We start from the raw sequence: 17628 nt of genomic DNA on the forward strand, positions 1-17628 counted from the left end.
TGGGGGTTACGCTAGATAGTCGCTTGAAGTGGAAAGCACAAGTTGATGCTCAACATCTCAAGTTTGCTCGACTTACTGGCTGCCTCCTTAGCGAGCAAAGGAAATCTATCACCAAGCGGGTCACCCCAGCTCTTAAAATCTATGATGCCAAAATCAATCCTGCGATCCTATATGGTGCAGATTTGTGGGGCCATATGGATCTTACGGGTCTGTACAAAATACAGTGTAAATTCCTCCGAAATTTGGTAGGATTGCCACAGTCGTCCCCCTCTATTCCCCTCTGCCTGGACTTAGGATGCCCTCCGATTAATGAGATGGCCAGATTTAGACTGGTTGCTTTCTGGAGGCGCCTATGGACCTCCCCCGAGCTTACACTATTTGCAAACGGGGTAGCAGAAGTTAGGTCAATCAGGGGATCGGAGAAAATTCCCTGGTTCCAAACGGTAAAATCCATCCTGATGGATATGGGCCTAGAGCAGTTATGGATATCTCCTGCCACCGGTACCTTCCCTTCCAAATTGGCATTAAAAGAATTGTATTGGTCTATGCTCCGTCTGACTAGAATCAATGCCTCCAGTTCTACCAACCTCACGGGTAGGTTCCTTTCCTTCAAGCTGGACCCATCTCGAGAACAATATTGGGATAAGGTTTCCAAATCCTTAGACAGGAAACTCTTTCACCAGTTCCGGGTGGGCTCACTGCCATTGAACACCTTCACGAAAAATTGGCCATCAAGTACCACGGATCATTGTAAATGGTGCCCAGGACACAAGGAAACAGTGGGCCACTTTCTGTTTGCTTGTCCTAGATACCATGCTCCTAGGGCTAAATGGCTAAAACCATTGTTTCAGCGCCTGCCCATTAGAAAATCTGAGGAGGCCATTCATGTATTAAGAACTTACACACTAGAAGTTATTACAGTGTGTACGGCCAAATACCTGGGCTGGGCCTGGATACTCAGGGCAAAACATTAGTCTAACTTAGACTTTTTTTTAACACACCGATGGTATATCCCTCTTCTTTTTTTCTCGAATACCTTTGACTTCTCATATTTTATTGTTTGGAACTTATTTGTAGTCCTTTTTCCCCTCAAGGAAAATCTGACTCAGGACTGTCTTTACATTGTTTAATGTTTTTTTTTATTGTTAATGAATTTATTGCTAATCAATGTCTGTTATTAATTGTCTTTTATGATTTTTTTTAATCGAAATAAAGACTTTAAAACCTGAACCTGGTTATAGCCACCTACATGCCCCCCTTTCTTGACATTTAGTCATGCTGTCCTACACATAGTGTGAGTTACAATGTATTAGGAGAGTGTAGGTTAGCTTAATATCTTTATGGTGTTATAGACTTCATCCTGACCCTTTATGTGTAATACACACTGTCGTAGGCATAAGCCATACCCGCACTAAGTGGGGTGCCATTTTTATTTAGAGACTTGGAGAAATACTGTGTTGTAGGAAGTTTGTGGCTCCCCACAGATTCCATAAGCTTTCCTCACAGAGATGGGAAGAAAATGTGTGACTTTGGAAAAACTTTGAGGTTTGCAATGTGTTCTGGGTAGGAAACCCCAGTGGGAGCCACACGACACCCCACCCTGCATTTTCCCAGGTATTTAATTTCCCTAAATGAACAGGTTTGCTAGGCTTGCCTACATGCTTACTGAGCCAAGGTGCAAAATCCACAGCTAGTCACATTGCAAAAAAGGGTCCATTTTCAGTGGGAAAATGTGATGTGTCCATGTTGCATTTTAGGGCCTTTCCTGTCGCAGGCACTAGCCCTGTTCACACAAATGAGATACAATTGTTATCAGGAGACTTGAGGCACTGCTGGGTAGCAGGAAATGTGTGGCTCCCCACAGATTTAAGAAGTGTTCCTCGCAGAAATGGAGAAAAATGTGTGTTTTTAGTAGAACTTTGTGGTTTGCATGGGCTTCTGGGTAAAAAACACCTGGTGAGAGCCACACAAGTCCCCCACTCTGTGTCATACATTCAACCCAGTACAGAGATCTGGCCCTAAATCCATCGTTGTTTTGCAATCCACACCACCCCAGTTCAAGGCTGATTTGCATATGGCCATGTCTGAACTGGGGTGGTGTGGAGTGCAAAAAAACGATGGATTTAGACCCAGTTCTCTGTACTGGGGTGAATGTATGACATTGTTCTGCATTCTGTCCATCAATTGTTGTTTTTGCATTTGTCACCCCGAGTGGGATGGGTATGCTCAGACGTGAGTCCCATGCTCTCCACACCACTGGAGTCAAGCTATCCTGGCTGAAGACGGCTGATGGCTAGAAACTGGTCCTAGGATGCTTGATTCCGGTCCAGGAAAGACATGGCTTGGCAGTTCGGGCTGGGCTGTTCCCATGAGGCACAGGGTCAAGGCTGATTTGCATATGGCCATGTCTGAACTGGGGTGGTTTGGAGTACAAAAAAACGATGGATTTAGGCCCAGATCTCTGTACTTGGGTGAATGTATGACATTTTCTGCATTCTGTCCATCAACTGTTGGTTTTGCATTTTGGGATTTGGGGCCTTTAATGTCACAAGCATTAGGCCTACCCACACAAGTGAGGCACCATTTTCTATCCTTAGACATGTGAAAATACAGAATGGTAGAACATTTGTAATTACTGATTGTATTTCTCTGCATTTTGTGCTTCCCAAATAGAAGCCAGTGTGTAAGAAAGAAGACATTTTGAAAAATACCCTCTGATTCACATGCTGGTATGGGTACCCAAAATTCAGAGATGTACAAATAACCTCAGCTCCTATACATTTAGCTCTTGTAAGTCGGCCGTCATGACAATAAGTTACATATGAAAACGTTGTCACAAATGGACGTTTTTTCCTGCTCATTTTAAATATTTTTTTATTTCAACTGATTGTTTGTTTGGGAAAATCTTGAGGGATTTATAGAAATGACCCCTTGCTGTACACATAATTCTACATACTTTTAGGAAATCTATAGCTTTACAGGGTCACCCTTGAGTTTCACCCAAGTTTTCACCACAAACTGGAAGTAGGTTGAAAGCACAGAAATTATGAAAAATGGGCTACCTCTTTGAAAAATGCCAAAACCTTGGTAAATAAAATAGGTTTTCTTGATTCGGCTATGCATGTTCCTGAAAGCCGGGAAAATTGTGACGCTAGCACAGCAAACCTTTTGTTGATGCCATTTTTAGAAAACACTTTTTTCCTATTTTTCCAATAAAGAGCCCAAAAATATAGCTATAATTTGGCTATTTTATCAGTCTCCTCCAGGGGAAGCCACAAACCCTTGGGACCTTTGGAATCCCCAGGATGATGGAAAAAAAGGACACAAATTTGGCATGGATACCTTTTGTGGAAAAAAAGTTATTGGCGCCTAAGCATGAACCACACCAAATAGCCAAACAAGCATTTACAATGCAATTGTCTCGTCTTTTTTAAAGTTAGAGCTATTGGCATTGCAAATGTCATTTTTTTCATTTATTGTTTTTTTTTAAACAATAAGTATATGGTATTGTCATTTACAATGGCAATAGGTAATCATTAGAGAGTAGTAGAGAGTAATAGCGTAATCTCTCGCAAATGCGAGACCTATTGCATTTGCATCCACACACACAGCCACACACACACACACAGAACCCCAAACACAGAGCCACACACACGCACAGAGCCACACACAGAGCCCCCCACACACACAGAGCCCCCCACACACACAGAGCCACACACACACACTCAGAGCCACACACACAGAGCCACACACACAGAGCCCCCCCACACACACAGAGCCCCCCAAACACACACAGAGCCCCCACAAACAGAGCCCCCCAAACACACAGATCTGCACACACAGAACCCCCTCACACACCAAGCCCCCCCACACACACAGAGCCCAACTCACACACAGAGCCCAACACACACACACAGAGCCCAACGCACACACACAGAGCCCGCCACACACACAGAGCTCCACACACACACAGAGCCCCCCACACACAGAGCCCCCCCACACACAGAGCCCGCCACACACACAGAGCCCACCACACACACAGAGCCCCACACACACACTCAGGGCTACACACACACACACACACTCAGAGCTACACACACACACACACAGAGCCACACACACACATGCACAGAGCCACACACACACAGAGCCACACACACAGAGCCCCCACACACACAGAGCCCCACACACACACAGAGCCCCAAACACACAGAGCCCCCCACACACACAGAGCCCCCCTCCCACACAGAGCCCAACACACACACAGAGCCCAACACACACACACAGAGCCCGCCACACACACAGAGCCCAACACACACACACAGAGCCCCACACAAAGAGCCTCACACACACACAGAGCCCCCCACACACACAGAGCCCAACACACACACACAGAGCCCAACACACACACACAGAGCCCAACACACACACACAGAGCCCCCCACACACACAGAGCCTACCACACACAGCCGAGACCTAAAAAGGGCTAAAAGCGGTAACTTCAAATTATCGAAGTTCTACCATGAGAGCGTCACTGAACGTCAAAAATTAGGAATATCTATTTAACAAAGCTAATATACTTTGCTATACAACTGCAATATTATTAAATCTGCAGATTGGCAGCGAAACTTCTTTAAAAGGTTTAATTTTACATCTGGCAGCAGTGCAATGCCTAGCCCATCTCTGGATCACCGCACTGGGAGATACCACCTACTCTTCGCCCAGCCTCTGTGAGATCACACCATAATGAACAGTCACTTAATCAATAACAGAGAATATTGATTTCAACAAGGGCCCACTTTGTGATGTCCAAGGAAGAAATGAAACACGTCGGTATTTAACTCATTATCACATCTGGCAAAACTCAACATTTTCGGGAAAAGTACTTTTATTTTCATCTAAATGGTAATGACCTAGAGCAGACTGGATTCATAGCAGGTGCACTACAAGTGCCGCATACAGAGGAAGGATGATAACGCTTCCCAGTGCAACGGCACAGGCGTACTTTTATTTCTATGTACTCTACACATAAACAACGTACATTTACAAGGAGCAACTGTTTAAAGACAGATGCTGATGGGTTGGGAAGCCTGAGGGGCAACGGTAGGACACACAGGCTCTATCCCGAGCAAGGAGAACTAGGGCAGCCCCCTCTGAGCATCTCACTCACCACACTTGAACCAAGGCAGGGCAGACTTGGACCGTTGGAGCAGAGCGAGCCAGGGACAGTCCACTAGGAGCTGCGGGGGACCGTCCAGGAGGAGCTTAACGCACAATAGCCTGAGCTGACCGGAGCAGACAGCAGGGACTCGCAGAGATCTAGAAGAGCAGCAGGAGGTAGGCGGGGCCAGGATGACGCACACTTGACGAAAACATAGGCTGGGTGGTTTCAGGCTACATATTGCACCACTGGACCTGCGTGCGAGAGGTCGGTCAGACCTATTTTTATTTATTGTACTTATTATATAGCAAAGACTTTTCCCAAAGGTGTCAGAGCGCTTCACAATAGGAACAGTAGTGAAACATGAGGAAAAATTACAAGTCAGCATGTTACAAAAGCCATACATAGCTTTCTTTGAAGAGTACTCAGTCAATGTGTTTTTGCATTGCCACCTAAACCCGTCAACTGTAGGAAGACATACAAGTGCAGCAGGTACATACTGTGCTACATTCTGTGAACAGAGGGCTTTGCTCCGGCTTCAGCACTTGATCGTAGTTTCAGCTGATTGCACTCTCTGCGGCAATGCAGCCAATTAACAATTGGCCAAAGGTCTCCTAGCCAATGGTGCAGTTAGGATTGCTGGAATCGATCTTGGGCTGCTACATCAAACATGCTTAAACTAACCTCATTGGCTGCGAACACCTCGATAACAGTGTCTAGTCCGATTCGCCGTAATTTCTGTACTTGCAGGGAAAATCCGTCGCAAAAGCATCAATAACAAACAGTCAGTGGAAAAATCAATATGTATTTGCTTTGGGTTCTTTACACTAAGAGCATCTGTGGTTTAAAATACAGTGAAACACCAAACGGTTCTAACGGACCAATGCAGCCGAGAGGGCAGCAGCCGCCATCTTAGCACGCTAAGGGACGGGGCTGCGGGAGGAACGGAGCAAGCACTTGCAATGACATTGTGTTTTCGCTGTAAGCCCCATCCTTTTCAGACTAGAGGGCGTGTTCTTTTTTTTCTCCCCTCTGAGAGAAAGAAACGAAAAAAACACGCCCCTCAATCCGAAAAGGACGGGCTTACAGTGAAAACACAACGTCAGAGAGACCTCTTCTCCAATGGCTGGCCGCCGTTTAGGAGGCCAGCCAATGGAGAAGAGGGGTGGGTTCAAGCCCCACTACTAGAGACATAAGATCTCGAGAGCTAGACTGCGCAAGCACAGCCTACGCTAGCCGAGACCTAAAAAGGGCTTAGCATTTTAGGGGGGAAAGGCTTAGCAGCCAAGGAGTTAAAATTGGAATCTCTACTGCAAAGGTAAACATACTAAAAAGATAAATATTTGTGTGAAAAAAAAGAGTTTAGAATCAGTTTAATACAAGTGAGGTTTAAAAAAAAACAATGCAACTTAGGATCTGTACAAACATGCAAGAGATTCTTTTTCCTCATAATTACCTAAAGTGTGGAAAAAATAAACATTTTGCCATAAATTGCAGTTAAGTAGCTACCTCTTAAGTCTCTTGCAAAATAGAAATTGGAGGGATCTCAGGCTCACATGTGTTATAAAAAGATTATGAATACGGGCAGGTGACTCTCAGTGACTGGGTGATCGTAATTTTAACTGAAGTGTCCATGAAAGCGAAGCGTTATTGGTTCCTTACTAAGCGTCTGATTACGAGTTTGGCAGTCTTAGGACCGCTGTTGGCATCGGAATCACCACTGCACAGTTGGTGGTCCACCCTATCCCGATGTTGACGGTTTGCTGAATGAAAGACCGCTGGACACTGCCGCCCCCGACAGTTATTTGCAGACCACTTTGACAACAGTAGGGTAAAAGCAGCTGGCACAGGGCAGTATATAGATGATAACTGCCATCTGAGTTACGAGTTGGCTTTCCAACGACCCAACCATGGCGGGAAGATCGCCTGCTTTGAGTCCCCGGAATCGAAGGAATTGGGGTGCATACTCACCCATTTCCTTATCTTCCATTCAGTCTCCCACAACGATCCCTTCCTTCCTCCAGGTCCCCCTTTCACAGCAGCATCTTGACTCCGAGGAATATGATCCTGCTGGCGCCGAATTCCAGGTAAGTCCATTTGGTACTTTTTACCCATTGACTGGAAGTGGGCCCACTTGGTCCAGACTCCAGCAATAGGAAACTACTTGTTGTAGGTATTTTTTCACATGTGACAAGCATATGTGGACACTGCAGTCAAAATATACACACCTGCATCGACACATATGAAAAATATTCCCCACCATCAGAAACACCGTAGCAGGCCCAACAGTGACATCCTAATATGGTGGGGGGGAGATTGCTGCTGTGGCGGTCTTCTTGGGACCGCCACCACGGCGTCACTGCGGTAAGAGTGATAAACTTGTAATCGGGCACTTAATGAGGCATGACAGAGGTTCAAGTGGAGGGCTGGAGGAAAGGAATTCCAGATCCTTGCTGCAGTTTCAGAGAAGGATTGCTTCAAGTGGCGTTTGCGCGTGGTTGCAGAGGCTCCAGGAGGAGGGAGTCTAAGGCTCTTTTTTTTTTTTTTTTTATTTCTGAAATTCTTTATTGTATATAGAAAAATATAATTTTACATACATGGAAGAGCAGCAAACGTACACTTTAGTTTAACATTTTTTGCAATACACGAAGAAATTTTGCGAGTAGTATCTTTACGAGTGCTGAGTCTCTGCACTCATGGCGTAGACTGCCACATAAAACAATAGACAGTCGTAATGATACTGCTCACGTAATTCCTTTGCAAAAAATCGTAAACTTGCACTAAAGTGTATGTTTACCTTTGTGAATCAGGCCTTACATTGTTGGAGCGCCATTGCGCGCTAGAGATCTTCAGTTTCCCAGACACCTAGGTGGGAGAAGAGTCATGCAAGGCAGTGTGGAGATTTATATTGATCTCTAGCTTCAATGGAGTGTCATTCAAGGGTCTAAAAATAAAACACAGCCCCCACACCTCAACTCCCTTCTCAACACTGCAAGGCTCTCAGGTATCAGAAGAGATAAGTCGTGTACTGGACCGCTCTGCACAGGTTCAATGGAAGCAGCCAGCCTGCCACCCTCTCGTCCAATTTGACATCATCAGCTGAGAGGCTAGCGCAGTGGATCCATGCCCCTGCAGCGCTAGCACAGTGAAACCCCAGTAAACCCGGCCTACCGAGGGGTAAGAGGTCACCGTCCCCTGGGCCATGGCTGGGAGACACCTACGCAAGCACCTGCAGCTTCTAAAAATAAAGACAAGCCACCGGACTTCCTCGAAGCGCCTAAAACATTATTAAGCCCCACACTCTGCACCCATCAGTGGACCAATGTTGCAAGGTGCTCGAGTCTGAACAAACACGGACTGCTCTTGCCAAGATGCCCATGTACCGGTCTAATGTGGCAGCCTCCTCTGCCACGTGACTCAGACATGACCTCAATCGCCCTCTGAAACAAAGACCTCGATTTCTGTCTCATTTACAAGCACTTACTCACCCTTGGACTTGTGGCCGAGTGTGCTGCAGAAGCACCTGCACCCCTTGAACCCCCGCCACTCCCCATCCACGCGCTCACTCCTGAAGGGACACTGTATGTTACAATGCTCTTGGCAGCTGGCCATGCTGTCCCTCCCTGCCTCGCTCCGCCCTCATCGCGCTGAAGATTAGAACCTACCGACGGACGAAGGTTGTTTTGTTCCAAATCATCAAGGAAAGAGCACAGAGCAGCTGCATACAGAAATGGACGCGTGGGGTTTGATTTCATGGCTCCTGCTCCTTGTGCTGGCCGGCGCCGCCCTGGCCTTCCTGCTGTACTGCTGTTATGTGAAATACATTCACATGAAGTTCGACCACATCCCTGGACCCCCCAGGGACAGGTTAGTCCCCATGCAGATGAAACGTAGAGACAGGGGCGGATGCTATGGTTGCCTTAATGTGCGAGGTTCACCTGTAACACTTGTTTTTGAAAAAAATAAAACCCTTTCATTACATAAAATGCAATTGATTTATTAAGGTGTGAGAGAATACATTGATTTTTTTAGTGTCTTTTGCTGAAAGATATTTTACTTACAAAATGATGCCATTTAACAAGACACGCGAAGATTAAATGATTTGTCAAGAATCACAGGATGTGGAGCCGACGCTGATACTCGAAGAGGGTTCCCTGCTCCGAAGAGGGCAGCTCCGGCCGTTGCGCCACACCCCTCACTACGCTGAAGGGTTTTCTGTGGTCAGTACCAGTGAATCAGCCAGGTTTACGTTTTGGGGCATAAATGTTTTGTCATCAGTGAGGGAAGGGCTTCTGAATCCTGCTTAGGTGATAGCTGCCTTATTGTCTGAATGGGTCTACTTTTATACTATTTAAATGTTACGTGCGCCAAAATATCAATGAATGTCAATTTTTTTCCCCCAATAAACTGCAATGAGTATTTTTGTACAACTATCTCACTCGGGTTTGAGGTGCACAGTTGTGCTAAACAACGCCTTGTGAGAAGAAACCATTAGGTATGTTGTACCATAATGTGGAATTGCCATGAATGAACTGCAAAGGTGAGGGTAGAGAATGTGACAATTGATTGTTTTCTTGTTCTTGTAGATATGGCCAAATTGTTCATAATAAGAAGCCCTGATGAAAGCCCGTACCTGAAAACACGAGGCTAGAAACGCGTCAGCAGACATAACTAATTTATGCCTTCGAAATTAATCAAGTAGATTGTTCTGTAGAAATCAGGTTGATTGAATTTTGGACATTGAATATTTGTTCATACACATATATATGCACTAAGAAAGATGATGTGCTGTGGAGTACATATATATATATGTGATGTATATGGGTCAAAATTGTCTTTGATTTATCTACATGTTTTGTCTATCATGAGTTTTTGTAAAAATATTAATGTTTTACATTGTCTAAACACAGTAATGTCATAAATGTTGAACGTTTAGTATCATATTTTTGTTTAAAATATGTGTAGCTCTGAAAAAAGAGAATTTCCACAAAATAATTTTTTAAATATTTGAATAAAGGGTAAAATAAACAACCTGAACCACTAAAAGTATATAGTGTGGTGTCTTAAAAACGAAGATCTAGGATTCCAGGGTTTTCTTGTTAAATTCATTGTTAAAAGGCCCTACCTGGGTCCTGTCCATTGGGCCTAACCCCTATTTCAGTATATAAAAATAGTCATTCTACATATTGGGGTTACTGTGCACGCACAATAAAATACAATCCAAAAGCTATTTCACTGTGCAGGCCTTATTTGACTTTCCCCTGAACAAGCCTTGATACGATTAGAATATTTATTTCCTATCTCTGGTTGAGAAAGTGCTACCAATATGCATCATTATTTCGCACTTAATTAAAACATCTATTTGATAGTAGGTTTTGGAGATGCCAAAGAGGGCTTTTCCTATTAATTAATGGGACTCTCCCAGACAGCCAACTAAAGTCACAGGAAGAGGGAGAATCAGTTTTGCACCCTTCCAGGAGGTAAAAGTGCCAATCTTAATAGGGGAGTGCTTAACTAGCCAAAGACAAACCTGTCTGGTGACAGCTGGGTTCTGCCATCCTTCGTGATTTTACAACAAGTTAAAGAGTAAGGGCTCCAAAAGGAGGTGGACTGACCAAGAAAAAAGAGAATTGGGTCGTAGAATTTCCCGTCACTGACTAGTGTGAGGATAAAGCTGGCACCTCAAAGACGGACTCCTCAGAACATTCCTGGATCTGGGAAAATTCCATTTGTAGTAGAAGCCCATGCTGGAAGAAAACTCCTGGCATTTAACTGCTGCTGTAAGAAAAGGACTCACGAGAACTCAAGAACCTCTGATTCCTGCTAATGCCCATGGACTGATTTCCAAGAGTCAAATGGTTGACATCCTGTTTACCCGCTTCAAGGACACAAAGAGATGAGGGACTATCCTGAGTCTAAGAGGGCCCAGCTTACCACAGAGGAGTGGACTCTCCAGGAGACGTGGCTAGAAAGGGGCCTGAGGAGCTAGGGCTGCAGTACTGACCAGAAGGAACTTTCCCAGCTCTTGGAGACCAAGGGCCTGATTTATAGTTTGGCAGTTGGATGCACCGTCTGCCTTATTACAAGTGCTTTATTATGAAATAATGTGGTTGTACGAAGGCGGGCGGGATATCTGTCATGTTTGTGATGGAGTACCCATCTGTCAAACTCTAAATCAGGCTCTTTGTCTGAAGGCAAAATCTTTCCGTACAGTAGCACACTTGCTGTTTCTGACCGCTCCTTCATCATGGTCAGCCTAAAATTTCGTCTTGGACCATGGTTCTTCTTTTCATTGACACTTTTGTGTTTTTAAGAGTATTTCGCCCTAAAATGTCATATCTCAAATTCTTCTTAGCCTACTTTTATGATCTTATGTCTTTTTGTTCATTATGTTTTCTAAATTGATTTGAGAATTTTACTGTGTTGTGTTCTTAACTTTAAGATTGTTTGTACTGCTTCAACTTAACACGCATTTCTCTAGAGGTTGACTGATGCTTGTGCCATATCTTCCAGGGGTTCAGCAGAGTTTTTCTCTTTCTCAGAGTTTTGACCAAACAAGATTGAATTTTTTGAGTTGGTGGAGCCACCACTCTCCCAAATTAATAACTTAATTCCTGACTGAGATGTTTGCTCATTAGATTATGCTTCATTCTATAAGTGTGCACAACTACAGGTTATACCAGTCATCGCTTTTTTGAAGTGACTCCCGATAGAAAAGAGAGAGATGCGTTAAAAACAGCACGCCTAATTTACAAGGAACTGTCCTTCAATAATCCTAAATGCCTGTGAAATCAACCGAAGCACCGGGAGACTCTTAAACTAAGGAACGAAAGAAATTACTGCCTTATATCCAAGGCTTCTCAGACCTTTTCAGTTAATGCACCTAAGTTATAGAACGTTTCACCTGTACACTTGAAACAAAATCCTTCAGCTGTTTATAGCACTCCCTGAAATGCTACCTTCTTCAAAATAACTCGAGTTCATTTCAATAGATCTAGCACCTGAATGGTTACCTGATACATTCCATTTGCTGAATATTAGACCCAATGTACGAAACCATTTTGCATTTACAAACTTTGTGCTTAACAAAATCACATATTTTGCAAACACAAAAAGTTTTTCACAAAGTACTAACCCATTTTGAGAGTCAGAAATTCATTTCAGAATCACAAAAGGGGTTTAGCAACTTATACAAAATTGGAACTAGGAAGGAGCTTAAATGGAGCAACTCTTTTGTGATGCTAGCCCAGTGCAAAATATGTGAAAATCTAGTACCCCTAGGTCCCTTATGTCCTCGTCCCATTCATTACAAAGTGGAGATGACCATCCCCAGACAGAAAAAACAAGAGGAATGCTGGGACACTAATACTGCCCCTCCCCCCGGAGTACATAAGCAGTACTTACCCAGCAGCCCTCCTGTTCTTTTTTTCTGTCTGTCGACAGAATGGTTGGTGTGATGGTGCTGCTCCTGCTGGGCTGGAGTGGCAGTGTTTTTTCTTCACCCCCTGCCCGGCTGCCTGGCTGTGCCGGCGTGGGGTTCCCTGGACTGTCTCCTGGCCTGCCGGGCTTGTTGGGCGTCAGTCTCTCTTGGAGCTGGTGTTCTGCTGTGCACTGCTTGCACCTCCCAGTTCTTTGCGGCTGGGGCTGGAGTTCCCGGAGTTGCTTCCGGGTCGCGGGCTCGTCTTCCTGAGCTTGGCCGGGGAGGTGTGCCTTGCTGGATGGGCTCTTGCCGGTGTCCTGGATTTCTTGCTGTTGGAGTGGGGGCCTTGTTCCTAGGGTCGGTCCCCACACCGGGTAAGTCCCACTTGCCGGATTTCCTCTTTTAGTGCTTTCTGTTGGCTGCACTGTGGGGAGGCAATGACATGCTGTTGCTGGCTGTCTGGGGTTGCAGTAAGGTCGGGTATCACATGCTTGCTCTCTATTATGTCTTTGCCATGGTCGATGTATTCACTGTGTTTCTGCTGTGTGGTGTCGAGCGCTGGGGTGACGCGTTCGCTTCTGGATATTTCATGGTCTATTTCTCCGTTGATGTGCATGTGTTGTTCCTGTTGCAATTTTTTGTGGTGGGGGCCTTGTTGTGCTGTTTCCCCCACCCTGGATGATTTTTTCTGTACTGGTGCCGGTCCTGGATTGCTGGCGGGCTGGTGTTATGGGATTTACCTGCCTATGCACAGGGGACATCCAGGCGCTGCCAGGGTTTGACCCGGGGCCTCGTACAGTGGCGCCTGCGTTCCTCCTACTCCTCGTAGCCTGGTTGCCGTTTTAACGCTGGTGGCCATGGTTTTAGCCTCGGTATGTACTCCTCGTTCTGTGTGCTGGGCTGCTCGCTTCTCTGCCTCTGGGCTACTTCCCGCTTCTGTTCCTCCGTGGAGCACTATGGCGCTTTGGCCCTCGCGGCTGCCTCCTGGGTGCACTGTTCTTCTGGGTACTCCCCTGCACGGGCGGTCTCCCTTTGGCCGGCATTGGAGCTCTTCAGTGGCCGCCTGCGCCTCGGGTCTCGCTTGGGACTGTTTTTTCAGTGCTTGCTTGTGGTATGGGTTTTTGTTTTCCATTCCTGCTTGTCTTGTTGCTGCACCTCTCCCCCCGCTACTCCCGGGGGTTCGTTGCCCTGTTCGTGTTTGCCTTTGGTTGGGTCTGTGATTCCTGTGTGGTCTCCGTCCTGGTGCTCTTTGGGGCTCTCTCCCTCCGCCCCCACCTTCAGGGCTTGGTTGTCTGACCCAGGGTCTGTTTTTGGTGGCGGCTCCTTCTTGGACCTTTTGTGTGGTGTCCTGTCTTTCCCTGTACAGGCTGCGTGGTTTCGTGTAGTGCCGCGATGCCCATGTCTTTGCGCTGGCCGTCTGCCTCCGAGTGATTCTAGTACATGCTCGCATCAGTTGAGGTTTTGCGCTGCTGTCCCTGTTTTTTTGCTTCCTGTCAGGCCCTGTGGTTCCAGGTTCGTTTTTTTGGTCTGTGCTGGTTCCTGGGCTTCTATCCCTTAGTCTGCGTGGTTGGGGTTTCTGTCTCTGGCCTGAGGCGTTGCCTCCTGCTCTGCCCTGCGCTCGTTTGTTTTATGGGGTGGGCCGCCCGGGGTCTTCTCCCTTTCGGTTGATGCTTCCTGCCTCGGTTTGGCGTGGGTTCCTGTCGCCTCGGTGGTGGCTGGTTCAATTTTTTGCTGGCTCGGCCTGTGTTTGCTCCCTGGGTTCCCGGTGTTGTTGGGGTCTCCCTGTCTGCTTGCCTCCACGTTGCCCTCTACGACTCTTGTGTCGGGAGCATGTCGCAGTTGCGGGTGTCCTGGCCTGGCCTTGGGTGTTAGGCGTGCGCCTCTCTTTCTGGTGCCCTTTCCTCTCATACGGGCTGGCTGTTGTGTTATGGCCTCTGCTCTGCTTGGGTGTCCTGGTTCTTCGCTTCCACTTCCGGGCTTCTGCTTGGTTGGTCGGGCCTATGTCTGGGTGGCCGTGTGGTCTCAGGTGCCGGGTTCTAGTGCACTTGCTCTTCGGCGTGGCTGTGCCTTCTGGTCTCCTGCGTATTGGGTTTCCTGGCTTGGTTGGTCTGCGCATGGTTCTTCTTGCTCCCGGGTCTTTCCTTCGCTCTGGCCTGGGGCTTTGGGTTTTTATCCTGGTGCCTTCTGTGTGCTTGAGTTGCTTCTGGGTTCTGGCTGCTTCTGCAAAGTCCTCTGCCTGTGCTTGCCTTTCGCTTGCTTCTGGTGTTCCGGGTCGCACCATCCTGGTTCTGTGGTGGTTCCTGCCGGGTTTGTTCCTGGCTAGGGGCCTCCTTGGGGTGTCTGGTGGAGGTTTTTCTGGCTGTGTGGTTGGGCGCCTGCTCTTCTTTACCTGTCGTTCTCTCTCTCGCCCCCCCCCCCCCCCCGGTGACGGTTCGCCTTGTGGTCCCTGGGGTTTGTGCCGCTGCGCTCTGGACCTGGCTGTCTTTTGCTGCTTCCTTATCCTGGAGTGTCGCCTGTTTCTCATCTTCTGGTCTGCAGTTCTCCTGGTTGGTGGCCTGTGGCTGTGTCCCCCTTTCTGGGCTTGATTTGTCTGCTATCTGTTTTTGTGCAAGGTCGGCCTGGGTTGGTCCCTGCCTGGCCTCCTGACGCTGCCGGGTGCTGTTGGCTTGTTGGTCCGTCTACACTCGTGTGTGTTTTCTCCCTGGGTTATTCTGGTTTCGTCTGGTTCCCTTGGTGGGTGCCTGCTAGGGCCTTTCCGCTCCTGTATGCTGGCTCTGCTTCCTTGCTTGGGCTCTCTTTTGTGTCCTGGCGGGGTGCTCTTCAGTTGAGGCCGCGTCCTGGTGGGTTCTTTCGGGGTCTTCACCTGCTGGCGGTTCTCTTCCCGGGCTTGTTTTGTCTGTGTTTTAGGGCCTGTGTGGGGTCCGGTGGCTCGGGGCCTGCCGGCTTCTTGCTGGTTTGGAGTGGCCTCAGGATGTGCCTCCTGGGGTTTCTGGCTGTGCTGTCGCTTTTCGGCCTGCTCTGGGGAGTGTTTGGCTGGGTGTTTCCTGGTTCCTTCTTGGTTCTGGTGTCCTGGCTCACTTCTTCCGCCATTGCTCCCCGGGCTTTGTTCCTGGTGGGGTCTGTTTGGGTGCCACCCCCCCCCCCCTTCTGGTTGGGGTGCAGGTATGTGGTGCTCTTGCCTCTGTGGGGTCCTCCCTCCTGGTTGCGGGTTGTCTGGTTTTTCCCGCTGCTTGCCCTCTGCATTCTCTTCTCCCTCCGGCTTTTGCTTGGGGGTTTTCTCTGTGTCCTTCCAGTCTTTTGGGGGGTCTGAGGTGTGCTGGGGGTTCCCTGTTCCTCCCTAGCCTTTGCTTTGGCCTGGGTGCTGCGTGGGCTCCTTCCAGGGTTCATTTACATTTACATTTACTGTTTCTTGGCTCCTCTCCGGCGTTGCTGGGGTCGGGCTTTGTGGGCTTTTTTGTTGTGGTTCGGTGCACCCTGGCGCCTTTTTTTATCTGCTGCCCCTGCCTTTGCTGCTTGCTTGGCCTGGGGTTCCTGTTCGGTCCTCTGCCGTCTTGGCTCCTGTTTTTTTCTGCCCTCTGTGCCTGGTTTGGGGGCTGCAGGGTATTCCTGGTTGCTCTGGGCTTATGTCCTGCCTTCCATTCCCTCTCTTTTTGGGGATTTTCTAGGGGTTGTGGCTGGTGGCTTTGTCCCCGCCCTGGTTGGGCTTGTTCGTGGTTGGTTTCCGGTCTATTTGGCCTCTCTTTTGTGGTGGGCTTTGGGCTGTTTTTTTCTGGGGGCTTCTCTGGCCTGTGGTCTTTGCGTTAGCCTCCTCTTCCCCTTGTTCTGGGTTTGGTGTCCTTCCTGGTTGGGTTGGTGGCCTCCTTCCCCGTTGTTTTTTTTAGCCTCCTGGGGTTTCGGTTCTTTCCCCCTTCCCTGTCTATTCTGTTTGGTTGGGGTCTTGCTCCTGTCTGGCTCCTGGGCTCTTGCTGCTTCCTGATCCTCCTCGTGGAGTTTTGGTGGGGTTTCTCCTCTGGATTCTCTGGGGCTGGGTCCTTCGGTTTGGTGGTGTGGGCCGGTTCTGACCTGTGCTTTCCTCCTTCCTTGGTTGGTCTTGGTGCTTGTGCCTGCGCTCTGTTGGCCTTTTCTTTCTTTGGCCTTCTTCGGGGCTGTCTCTGTTTGCTCTGTGTCTGTGTGGCTGCCAGGTCCTGTGTGCCTTCCCGGTGGTTCGGGGCTTGGAGGCATTGTCCGGTGGGTTGCTTCGCCATGTCCTTTTGTTCCGCTTGCCCTGTCTCCAGTTTCTCTGGTTGGCGGCCTCCTTGTTGGGGTTCTGGCCTTCTGTGGTCTCCAGTCCTTGTTTGGTCTCTGCTGTCCTGTTGTGGGCTATGGGCCGGTTGTTCCTGCGGTCCCCTTTCCCTCCTCCTGTGTGCTCCCTTGGGTTGCTGCTTTGTTGTGGTTTCCTAGGTTTGCTTGTGGGTGTGGAAGGCCGTTTTTTTGCTTTGGCATTCTCCACTTTGTATTGAATGGGTCGAGGACATAAGGGACCTGGCGGTAATGCTCTATTATTTACCGGTTATCTTCATTACTCTGGGTCCAATTGTCCTCGTCCCATTCATACGCCCCTCCATCCCTCCCGGGCGGCCGGCCTTCCTGTCTGGGCTTGGTAGTAAAGGAGGGCTGCTGGGTAAGTACTGCTTATGTACTTCCGGGGGGAGGGGCAGTATTATTGTCCCAGCATTCCTCTTGTTTTTTTCTGTCTGGTCATATCCAGTTTGTAATGAATGGGCCGAGGACAACAGGACCCGGAGTAATGAAGATTCCCGGTAAGTAATAGAGCATCCCTAGATCTCTTGAGCTGACTGTTTCCCGTCTCATCCTAGCTGCTGGTCTTGTTACTAATTAAATCCAATAAACTTCGAGAAAGGGGGACCAGTTCACTAAGGTATGTATACAAATGTAATTGTACACATGTAAAGGTGTGTCTGACCAGCCTTAGAATTTAGAACTGTTGATAATCTAAAAGAATGGAGGCTTAGTTTTCCTTGCATGTAGGTTATTCACCTTTGTACGA

At 47.8% G+C, this 17628-nt stretch overlaps 1 protein-coding gene across 2 annotated transcripts in view; it reads left to right on the forward strand.

Annotated features, from left to right (window-relative positions):
- The first annotated feature begins 8845 nt into the window (after nt 1-8845).
- The window catches only part of LOC147690170 (cholesterol 24-hydroxylase-like), a 440216-nt gene continuing 431433 nt past the window's right edge, over nt 8846-17628 (forward strand). Inside the window, exon 1 of one of the 2 annotated variants that reach the window (XR_015299935.1) lies at nt 8846-9028. Coding sequence is in view for 1 of the 2 variants with exons in the window: in XM_086937762.1 (XP_086793888.1) it covers nt 8892-9028 (137 nt within the window). In the remaining variant the exon portion in view is untranslated. The remainder of the gene's footprint in view (nt 9029-17628) is intronic. The other variant, XM_086937762.1, reaches the window with a different exon arrangement.

The sequence above is a fragment of the Lissotriton vulgaris genome, chromosome 9, assembly GCF_964263255.1.
Source record: "Lissotriton vulgaris chromosome 9, aLisVul1.2, whole genome shotgun sequence".
Classification (NCBI taxonomy): domain Eukaryota; kingdom Metazoa; phylum Chordata; class Amphibia; order Caudata; family Salamandridae; genus Lissotriton; species Lissotriton vulgaris.